The 12,234-nt window shown below is 41.5% G+C and overlaps 1 protein-coding gene across 2 annotated transcripts in view; it reads right to left on the reverse strand.

Annotated features, from left to right (window-relative positions):
• LOC124145021 (von Willebrand factor D and EGF domain-containing protein-like) overlaps positions 1-12,234 on the reverse strand; it is a 30,502-nt gene that overhangs the window by 12,433 nt on the left and 5,835 nt on the right. For both annotated transcript variants that reach the window (XM_048398945.1, XM_046514655.2), the window contains exons 2-12: positions 9,818-10,027; positions 9,094-9,255; positions 8,555-8,575; positions 7,307-7,560; positions 6,579-6,665; positions 5,105-5,446; positions 2,719-2,804; positions 2,420-2,483; positions 1,780-1,971; positions 1,032-1,279; positions 470-740 (exon numbers count right to left, since the gene is read on the reverse strand). In XM_048398945.1, the coding sequence (XP_048254902.1) occupies positions 470-740; positions 1,032-1,279; positions 1,780-1,971; positions 2,420-2,483; positions 2,719-2,804; positions 5,105-5,446; positions 6,579-6,665; positions 7,307-7,560; positions 8,555-8,575; positions 9,094-9,255; positions 9,818-10,027 (1,937 nt within the window). The remainder of the gene's footprint in view (positions 1-469; positions 741-1,031; positions 1,280-1,779; positions 1,972-2,419; positions 2,484-2,718; positions 2,805-5,104; positions 5,447-6,578; positions 6,666-7,306; positions 7,561-8,554; positions 8,576-9,093; positions 9,256-9,817; positions 10,028-12,234) is intronic.

Genomic DNA, 12,234 nt, shown 5'->3' on the forward strand with positions numbered 1-12,234 from the left:
TTTTCTCTTACAGCGCAGGGGGCGGTCGGGTAGCCTAGTGGTTAACGCGTTCGCTCGTCACGCAAAAGACCCGGGTTCGATTCCCGACATGGGTACAATGTGTGAAGCCCATTTCTGGTGTCCCCCTCGGTGATATTGCTGGAACATTACTACAAGCGGCGTAAAACCATACTCACTGACGCACTCATCAAACGGGACAGGATCGGTTTCATGTACTAGTATTCATCCTTAGAATGGACTAAAATGGTTTCCTAGTGGCCAAAACAGCTGTCTGCAAATCATACAATGTCAGCCTACAACACCATACGCCGACTTTCTGGCCCTATGATAATACATGTAAAAATATCGTTTTTCTGGTCCAAGACCCGACTTACTCATTGCAGATTGTCGTTAACGCATATCTACATCTACAAAATATCTCATGTTCCAACAAACGTTATTTCCTAAATCAGTGTCAGATAAAATTTACCGCATCTCTTTTTTCTCGGTACATTTGGCGTTGAACAGGGGAACGCCTTCTTCTGTTGGTTTCACTTGCGCATTGCCTGAAGGATGAAGGCGGTGGGAGAAAGCGTTGGTTGAAGATGCACACATCTTTGTTTAATTCCGATGAACATGTTACTTTTTCAACCAATTTCTGCGGGAATCTGTTGTGGTAGACACATGTGCAAAGCAGAATGGGGGGTGTCCAGGGTTTCAATCTATGGAAATCGTCATGGTTGAACAGATTCACGTCGGCCCTGAAATGCCACCATATGTAACATGTATTAGACACATACATGTATTTAGATGTGACTGATTTTGGTTTTAAGCCACTGTTAGCAATATCCCAACAATATCACGGTGGGGGACACCAGAAATGGGCTTCACACATTGTACCCATGTTGGTAATCGAACGCTTTAACAACTAGACTACCCTACCTTCCCCAAATATTAAATAACATTTGAATGCTACCATTACATGTACATGAAGTCGGACATACCCCGAATATATAGTTTGCCTTCTAGGTTTGTTTTAAGTCAGAATATACCTCCAGGTAAACGCGAAACTGTCAAATCTGTCCAAAGCGTTTCCATTGGCACATGCGTGTTTGGCTTTGGGGTCCGTTTCAAAGGTTCCATCCCTTTTCTTGAAATCATCCTCACACTTATTGGTAAATGTTCCGCACAGTCCAGACACCTTTCCATGATCGTTATACGAAGGATATATTTGTATATTGATGAACTTTGAAGTAGGAGTAACGTTGATATCCAAGTAGGATCCAGTTGGCAAATATATCTGGGAAATATAAATATGTCAGAGGTAAGAATGCTTATAGTAAGTGATCAAACAAATAAATGTCAGATTTCGACAGTTTACCTTTTTAGTCCTGTTCCCGCAAATTCTCGAGACAGTGCGCGTCTTGAGGCCTGTTATAACCAGCATAATATACTGGGGGACTATTCAAACCGAAATTCCCACGTACATGTAGTTTTAATTTATTTTTAAATAAACGACTGCGACGTCACTTGTAACCTGCCAGGTTAAACTGTTAATATGATACAGTACAGTACCTAATGACAATAACTAATACCGGCTTAAGTTACTCTCATATTACTATTACAGACAAACATGTGACTGATATCATGAGCAACAAACAAGGCCATCGGAGCACGAGTTACGTGCCTGAAAACTTAGCCTAATTTAGTCGCCTCTAACGACCATCAATTTGGAACAGCATACACTGTACGGTGTATTGTCAGAAGTATTTTGGGAGCTTGACGTAGTTGTACACAAACCTTGTATTGAGTTCCACTTTTTAAAATTTTGATGAGGTCTTTACCATCCTTGCATAACACGAAGTCAATACTCCAGTTAGGTCTGTTACATTTATCTATATGGAATATGGTCTGTCCAGCTCGAACCGCTATACCACAGGGACATTGCACTGTGTTGCGTGGAGGATAACACTGTGATACTTGCATTTGAACCTGTCAAAAAACAGTGAGTATAAGTATCTCTTGAAATGAATTAGAAAGACATATTTCTTTGAACGTGCAAAGAGATCATGGAAAATTTGTTAATATTTCTTGAAGAAAATTTTGTTTGAATTTATGTTTATAAAGAAAAATGTTCTTGTTTTATCTCATTTCAAATTGAGTAAGAAATATACACTTGAAAATTGGATTTGGCCAAAAACTACACTCCTTATTAAAACGTTACTAGCTTACAACAGTCGCCGAAACACTCCAAACGTAAGGCCCAACAACACAACTATGATACCCATTTCAAAATATCACCATCGAAAAGCAGCCATTTTATGTTCGCTATAGCCTGTTTGTATTGTACATTCACACTTGGGTGTATACTTTCTTTTGCCAGGCAGTTTATATACCCTTCCGACATTGCAGAGGGGGATATATAACGACAAGGTCATACCTCTAATTCCAATTCATCGTGTTTATACAATAGAAACACGCCGGGCTGGTGAAATTCATACAATCTGAAAAAATGATGATTTGAAATTATAAGATGTAGAGTATTGTTTTCTGTAGACTTACAAAATTGACATGTAGCGCTATCACGTCTATATCATTTCTCTAAAGCAAAAAAGTTAATTTTGGGTTGAGTATTATGATGGCGGTCGTCGATTCGCGATCACGACCATCCTTGACTACCCAGTGAAGTATTCCCATGATAAATACCCTTGACCCATTGAATCAATGTGTTTTCCTTACCTTCCGTCAAATGTTCTCATGTGCGGGTCCTGCACAGCATGGCAGACGCTTTGTTTGTTAATAACAGCTTCCTTTACAACTTGAACCTTCAAAATTAAATTTTCGAACGTTTTTATTAAGTGAGTATATTACATTTCAACTTCACAATGGCAATATTTCAGCACTATTGCGGCAGAACAAAAAATACATATACATAAACAAGAGTGCTCTGAGAGCACAAAATCCCCCGCATGAATGTTTTTAACGAATTTATATTTTCTTTGTATTTTATGAAATAACAACAGTAGATGGCACTGCATTTGAAACAAATTGTGCAGAACATTTTGTTGGGAGTAATCCAGTCTGAATGCTAATGCCATAAGGATGTAGCTCACCCATAAAAGCCTTAAACATGGAAACTAACTTTAGTTATAGTTATAGTTAGATATTGTGATATTCTCTGGAAACTGGAGGAGGAGTAGATTTCATGAAGCTCCGTAAAACAGGGGCAGTAACTCTGTCAAAATTTGTCGAAATGAAACGGGACTGCGGTATGCGTATAATCAACATGTCGACATCTTGTGTGTAGAGTGTCAGTGATATTCTCTGGAAACTGTAGGAGGTTTGATTTCAAAGCTTAGTACACTCTCTCACAATTAGGCAAATGAAGCTCCGTAAAACATGGGAAGTAACTCTGTCAACATTTGTCGAAAGGAAACGGGACTGCGGTATGCGTATCATCAACATGTCGACATCTTGTGTGTAGAGTGTCAGGGATAGTCTCTGGAAACTGTAGGAGGATTTGATTTCATAAGCTTAGTACCCTCGGTGGAACGGACAGACGGACGGACGTTCTGCGCCACGACATAATCCCCCTTCGGCCATTCTGGTCCGGCGGGGGATAAAAAGCTTGTTGTTTAACGCCGCACTCATCTATATGACGACGGTCTGTAAATAGATGACTCTAGAGCAGACAAGCCACTGACTGATAGCATGCGGACCAACCAACACAGTTGGGATACCATGACATACATCAACCAAGTCAGTGAGCTTGACCACCCGATCCCGTTAGTCGACACTTACGACAAGCACGCGTTGTTGACGAACAATTTTAACCCGGATCTTCATGGAGACTTTGTATAAAGGACAGTGAAACATCTATGAACTGCCTTCAAAATAGCACTGTTTTTCACATTCAATGAGCGGAACGTATTGTGAAATATGTAACCACCAAGAAAGCTATTGGTAAGGGTTAATGTAAATGGAGATAAAAGGTACTGGTGTTTCCGATGTCCAGTCGTCAAAGGCGCCGTACTTCGCTGTATGGAGTTGCGTCCCTTAAGCTATGACGGATTCCAGTAATCGCAACCCAGATTCTTGCACCAAACTCGTGCTCTTGGGTTGCACCGAGGTGATAAAGACCTACATCACTCCGGGTTTTACTGATAACTGTTCATCTACATCTCAATACAATCGCAATGCTACACATCAAAGATACCAGCGCTGAATCTTATTGTTTCAGATTGTTTCAGATTGCGCGCTGTCAACCAAGTCACACAGCATGACCTCATCGAAATTTAGTCGCTCAAAACGATAACTTCGCGGAACTATTCTAAAGCTAATTGGAGACTAATTGATGTTCACTGAAATGTGGCCCCATTAATATTGATCGGGGACAGTGGGGTAGCCAGGTGGGTAAAACGTTCGCTCGTCACGCCAAAGACCCAGGTTCGATTTCCCACGTCTGTACAATGCGTGAAGCATCTTTCTGGTGTCCCCCCGTCGTGATATTGCTGGAATATAACTAAAATCGGGGTAAAACCATACTCGAATAGCTATGTATCAACATTTACTTGTATTGAATGGATGACTTCATAAACAAAACATATGTAGACACGATTCATGCAGCTGGAACATTGCTGACTGGCGGTACAGAATATCTACTCATTCTCTCAGATCACGCATTGAAACAAGCACATCCTCTTGTGTCGCCTTCTACCACAATCTCTGATGCTACTTTGGAATTATAGTGAACAGAGATCTCGTGAAGTCTCGCCCAGAAGGCGGCGGGATGAACGTCGAGTTCTAGATCATTTCACTTCTATAGCTACGCACATGCACGTGCGTGAATATAATTACTTGTACTAGTCGGGATTTATTCTCGTTCCATCGTGTTGGACAACTGAGATGCCATGTTGCAGTTTAACACATAATACTGACTCCTTCCAAGCTTTATCCCCTTAATGCCGAGCACCAGGCAGTTCAACAGCAAGTGCCACCTTTCGGTATATCGCGACCAGGGGATCGACCACCGACCCTCCACTCCCCGGGAAGGTGATCTATCCACTACACCACGGAGGAGACAGTTTGAAATAACTAAAGGAATAATGGGTTTATTATCACTTACCGCCACGCTTCCAATTTCGTATTTCGACCAGAAAGGATGACTTATTACGAGGTTATCTGTCTTCAAGTACAACCTTATCAACGCCGTTTTGGCATTGTAGCCCGAGGTCAATTTTCCTTTAATTTCAAGATGATGAAGTGTGCGCCAAGAAGATCCTTTGATGGTAAGACCACACTGGGTCGGGATGAAGGCCGAGGGGTCACACAATCCTGGTTGATTCCTGGCGACTACAAATACTGCCATCGAACAGTATGACCGTGATCCACATCCAAGTGGTGCTGTTAGGGTAAGGTTCAACATCACACTCTCTCCTTCTTTCACAACCACTGTGCCACTTGGAATCTACCCGAGAAAGAAATGTTACATTTGTGAAGCCCGTTCACTACATATAATGATTTCATGAAGAAATATAGCATGAAGACATTTTGCCACACCAGCTTTACTTAAGTGGAGGGGGCACGGATGATACAGTCCAAGATTATTGCACTTACATAGCGACGTGCATGCGTGTGTGTGTGTGTGTGTGTGTGTGTGTGTGTGTGTGGCTGCTTGTACTAGTCCGGACTGATGACTGATGCCGATTTATAGTGCTAGCTCACTGAGATACCATGACGCAGTTTAACATGAATACCCAACTCAGACACTGTATACTGACTCCGAGCCGACCAGTCCTTGTATTAGCCCCTTAATGCCGAGCGCCAGACAGGGTAACAAGTACCATCTTATAACGTCTTTTGGTATGACGCGGTCGGGGATCGAACCCCGGACCTTCCGCTCTCCGGGCGGACGCTCTACCTCTAGACCACGGAGGCGGTCAGAAACCTAGGAATTTAGGTTCGAATCCCAGATTCGCCCTGAATATATTTCGATAGGTTGTTCAGGACAATACTCATCCTCTTGGTCATAACCAAACGCCCTGAATCACCTCGGAGTTTTCCCCACATTAAGCTTACACCGTGGTACACATTTAACTGAAATACTGTTCAAAGAGGAGTAAAACCAAACTTATTCAAACTTTTTATATTCTGCAGATATATTTCGTAAATGGATCCTGTTTGGATACCAAATATTTCCTCCATATTTTCTATATCCTTAGAATAATGATATTGGAAAGGTGTTTGTTAACATTTAACAATAAGTATGAGGGTGATTTTAAAGGAAAAGAGCCGCTGTAAACGTTACATCAGCTTCATTATTTAATCTTCAGGAAGTAAATTATCTTTGCTGGTGCTCCAATATTTTTTTAAGTAAAAAAATGACGAACTCTTTTCTTTTGACAATTGTATTTGTATTTGTTTTTAGTTAAAAAGAGGTTTGATTATATTCTTTTTTTTAAAACTTCTCTCTCTCTCATACAAGTGAACGACGACCTGTAAATAATCGAGTCTGGGTCAGAGGTCGACATTATGAGCAGCATCACATGTCGTAGGGACACGATCAACAAAGTCACCGAGCCTGAAGGAGATTAATCTACCTTGATACCGATGAACTTTTCGTCACTTAAGATACTTCCACCCGCAGGGAAACCCTCACCCAGAGATGCCTTCACTGCACACTGAACCTGCAAGTAATAGATAGTTAATCAAAAGTAAGTCTGTACATGCATTATATTTTGTTTTAACCAAACTGGATTTGAAAATGTTTCTAATTTTCGCCATTAGACACTTGATCTTGTTCTCAACGAGGGTCAGCTTAGAGGGCGGTGGGGTAGCCTAGTGCTAAAGCGTTCGCTCGTCACGCCGATTGCGCGTGTTCGATTACCCCCGTACAATGTTGTGTCCCCCGCCCTGATATTGCTGAAATATTGCTAAAAGCGGCGTAAAAGCCAAACTCTCTCACGACGTCAGTTTAGTAAATGTCTATATTATGTTTTTTATCAAATATATTTTATTAGCCTGAAAACACTAACCTTTAATGTCCGATCAACTTAAATGGCAATAACGCATTTCATGTGTCGTCTGTTTTGTTTAAAAAAAATATGTTACTAATAACGTCACATTCAGCGATATTCAAGCTATATGACAGGCGACATGTAAATAATCGAGTTAAAAACGTACTTATGATCGCTGATATAGCAACGTCCAACATGTCGATGAATAATGACAGAGCAAAGTAGCAAAGTCACGAAGACAGACCATCCAATTACAAACATACACACAGTCATGGAGGAATTCTTTGCATAACGGAATCCCAACGACATACCTGGAATCCAGGAGTACTGAATCCACTTCTGGTTAAGATGTCTTCAGTGAGAGCTGAATGATCAACGAACGTGTTTGACCAATGTTTAGGAGGGAAGGAATATATGAATCCGCCGTTAACATACCAGAGGACATGGTACAACAGGTCATCGTGAGACTTGCCAAACGTACATGTGAATTTGAAGTGGTCCTTGTTGTGTGTGTCGGTTTCCACGTCAACGTGAACAGTGGGCTTAACTTTGAATGATGTTCTTGCTGAAGGGAAAAATGTGAACGAGAGATAGAGAGTCGAACCTACATTTTATTGTTTTTGATTTTTAACACCGTAATATTCCAGCTACATGCATGCAAAAACTTTGCTATAATAATTGTTATTAGAAATTGCAGTGGTCGAATTTGTGTTTATTAGCATCAATGAGTTCAGATGGGTACATCACTGAATTGAAATATGGCCAGTTAGGAACTTTTCCATTTTCTCCCAATCAGCTGCGTTGCAGTGTATGTTCTTTTGTAACTGAGCTTTCCCCATTGTTCTCGGTGCCTTAGGTTTGGTATCCCCCATCTGTTGTCTGGCATTGGGAGAGTACCCTGATTTGCTACCAGGAATACAGCCCTTCTGACAATCTGGGTAATGCAGAAGGTTGCAGTGTTGGGGAGTTTTCACATTCTCCAAAAGATTCTCGGTTGGTTTGACTAGGCAGCGCTTCCTGGGAGAAGTCCCGTTCGCTGTCTGGACTGCGTGTAGAGGGGACAAAGGCCCTGTGCTGAAGATGAGCCTAACCAGCCTGACTGTGCCAGGATCACCAAAACCCTCTTTGCTGCATTTTTATTTAATCTGTAACTACTACTACTACTACCGCTGCTACTACTACTACTACTACTACTACTATTACTACTACTACTTTCACTTCTGCTACTACTACTACTACTCTTACTACTACTACTTCTACTACTCTTACTACTACTACTACTACTACTACTACTGCTACTGCTACTGCTGCTTCTGCTCTACTACTACTGCTACTGGACATTTGTAATACACCATATAAATCCACAAATGCATTCTCATAGAACTGCTACATAAAAATAAAGGAAAAGGAAGAAACAATTATATATAGTATCGAAGTGCGAAGAGATGAATTTTCAGGACTGCTTTGAAACAAGCTATGAAAGGAGATTGCTTGTTAGGAATTGATGGCAGCAGGGAGACGGTTCCAGAGAATCTCCGATTTGTGAAAGACATACGTACGTTTCGTGGGGTTTGTCAGATCTGAAAATGAACATGCATATATATATTTGATACATGTACATGTATGAACAGTAGGACAAACATGATTGTGTTATGGCCTAGTATTGTCATATTTGGACATGCACATATTTCCATACAGGCCGCGTTATATATGTTGTGGGTACTGTATACACCCTGTCGATCTTTACGACGCACTGGGGTATTGTATCAGAGTAAAACATCTATATTCTAATGAGACTGTGCAGGGGATTTCGATAATAATAATTAAAGACAGTAACGAGTGCGTACACTGTCTGATCATATAAGTAGTATTCCTTTTATTTCATGAATTTATACTTTGGAATAGAATTATGTCATGAAACTATATTTTTACAGGGGGTAGAGGGAGGGGGCTTAGTGGAAATCAATATTTCTGTTCTGGTTAAATCTATTTTGTCGATCAAATACAATAAAATTCTCTAGACAAAGGTATGCATTCTTTACATAAGTGTCGAACGTTTGTTTTATGTATTCAGTTATTCATGCGAGTGTTTTCTTACCAACACAAAATGCTGCTTCAAAAACAGGCGGTTTCTTCAGCTGATAAACACGTAGCGTACCACAATCCTTTACATCTATCGTGAACGACGTAGAACAGTGTTCCGGTCCATCTTTCATGCACACTTCAACTGTCTTGTTCATACCACCAAGAGGGAGTGTATCTGTGTTAAAGCAATCAGTCAGTGATTACCAGTGAAAATTATATGAATGATCACGGATGACGGCATGTAAGGCACTGTTGAATATGAACTCGTTCCACCAACACGAAATAGAAATGAAGTCTGACTAAAACCCATGTGAATTTCATGATATTTAATTTATCATAAAGGATTATTATTGGTGTGATAAACCAATCAGATTAACTTGGTATCACGAGTCGATAAATATTCAAGTGAGGATACCGCGAAGGAATTACTTGTAAGCGCCGTACGTTTTCCCGAAGTGTGGATGATTCTGTAGACAAACATGGCCGCGAATATGAAGCATTTGACAAATTGGCCGGTTAGCTCTAACTTTGTATTCACATACGTTTCCAGCATTGCTTTATTGAACGAAATTATACATTCGGTAAAGATCTAATTGTTCCCTTGCGTTTCCCTATCGTGAATATCATACATATTGAATTCAAATGAAACATAAAACAAGTAATATGCCATACATGACACCTTCAGCTAATAATCTGTTTGTAAAGTTTCACTATGGAATCAATCAAGCAGTGATTACCTCGAACCCATAAAGGATACGACGTTCCGCAACGTCCATCACCCGGTGGGGGAGAACTTAACACCAGATCATACCCTTCTTCGCCGAACCAATCATTACTTGCGTCTATGTATAAGTCGTTCAGCGGTGTATCAGCTGTCGGTAGGGTGTAGTTGATGCTTCTCTTCTCGAGAAAGGGGAAGGAAATGTAGCTTTTACATGGATCGGAACCTGGAACACATTTATCAATTCAGAGAGTTTACAAATCTAACTACTTTGGTTAGGGTGTAGGCTGTCGGTAGGGTGTAGTTGATGCTTCTCTTCTCGAGAAAGGGGAAGGAAATGTAGCTTTTACATGGATCGGAACCTGGAACACATTTATCAATTCAGAGAGTTTACAAATATACTGAACAGCATTAAAAACGCACCAGGAATAAATCTTGAAATATTACAAAAACAACTTGAGCAATGACCGATTTTAATTAGAACAGACATAGACGGATTATTAAGAAAGACGACAAAGGAAACAGGAATACCACACAGTAATTACATTTACGTCATCAGTGTAAGGAAGACACATAGGGTTAAAATGAAAAGTCAATATCTGGTATGTCCGCCATTGGCAGCAACACGCCATGCAACGTCTTCTCATTGATCGAATAAGTCTGCTAATAGTGTTCTCGGGCATTCCACTCTTGACGTAGTGTATCTTCAAGTTCTCTCAGGTTCTGTACTTGCGGACGACGTGAGAGGCGTTGACCCAGGTAATCCCATAGATGTTCAATTGGCGATAGATCGGGTGACAGGGCTGGCCATGGAAGCAGAGGCACATTATTGTTCGCTAGTTACTGTGTTGAAACACGTGCTGTGTGCGCTCTTGCATTATCTTGCTGGAAGGTGTGCATATCCTGGTGCTGTTGAAAGAATGGGATGACGTGATTTGCCAATATGTTATTCCTGTAGTAAAGGGCATTAACTCTTCCACGACAAACATGGAGCTCTGTTCGATGGTTATGACTGATGCCGCCCCACACCATGACACACACCCCCCCCCCCCCCCCCCCCCCCCCATCGATCTGTCTGTACAACGCAGTCATTGTGGTAACGTTTTCCACGTCGACGCCACACTCGCAGTCGACCGTCAGCATTCCGTAAATGAAAACGGGACTCATCAGAGAACAGCACACCATGCCACTGCCGCAATCTCCAATGACGATGCCTTTTGGCCCAACGCAGACGTTCATTTCGATGTCGATCAGTGAGTATGGGTCCAACATATGGACGTCGAGCACGTAGCCCTGCTGAGCGGAGACGTCGACGTACGATGTCAGCGCTGATCAAACCCCGTCGGTCTTGTACGGTTGCTGCAGTCCTGGTAGCCGGAAGTGTACGATCACGAAGATGCCGACGAACAATATGGCGATCCTGACGGGGTGTAGTTACACGACGTTGACCCGGACGTGGTCGATCTCTGGTGGTTCTTGTCTGCTGGTATCTGACAGTAGCCTGAGGACTTGAATGATGGTATTGAAACCGTTGTGCAACGACTCTACTTGACGTACCAACTTGAAGCATGCCCAAGGCACGTTCACGTTCCTCTGCTGTTAAAATTGGCATTTCTTGTGTCAGTACCCTTTACGTCTGCAGCAACAAGTGATGAAGTCTGTCTTTTATAGCCCTATTCTGCATGCTTCCCGTGAAACAAAACACGTTTTCCATGATGTGCACGCAATTTGTTGCGTTTTGGCGATGTCGCTCACAAAAAATTTAGAAATGAGTTTTGACGAGCTGTTCTTCTTCATGTTTCGTCCAGAACGTCGTATATTACTCATTCACTTATATATTTTCATATGACTTAAGCCCGGATAAAAATACACCCATTTTCATGGTGGTGCGTTTTCAATGCTGTTCAGTATATAATTACATAGGGTAGTGCGAGTTCCTTGGTGTACTATGACTAACGTATCAGCAGTCATGTCAGTGAGTGAAAGCGCATCGAACAGAAGGGGATAAGACGGCATGACATGACATGACATGACATTAACAGTGGACATGGTATCCCTCTCACTAAAATCCAAATAACACATAATACGTATTCTAGAGACTGAAATGGAAATGATAACACGTTTAAGCACATGACACGACGCCTTAAAGAAATTGTAACTGTATGTCTTCGGTCTTCTTTGCTATTTACACGCGGTCCCGTTGGAAGAGGGCGCGTCCATGTTTTATTGCTCTGTACATGTACCTGTCGTCCATCAGAGGTGAGGTGAAATGGGGTTTAACGTCGCGTCTAAGATTATTGCACTTATATAGCGACGTGCATGCACGTGTGTGTGTGTGGCTGCTTGTACTAGTTCGGACTGATACCGATTTTTAGTGCTAGCTCACTGAGATACCATGACGCAGTTTAACATGAATACCCCACTCAGACACTG

This window comes from Haliotis rufescens, unplaced genomic scaffold, assembly GCF_023055435.1.
Source record: "Haliotis rufescens isolate VD_foot unplaced genomic scaffold, xgHalRufe1.0.p SCAF_1, whole genome shotgun sequence".
Lineage (NCBI taxonomy): Eukaryota > Metazoa > Mollusca > Gastropoda > Lepetellida > Haliotidae > Haliotis > Haliotis rufescens.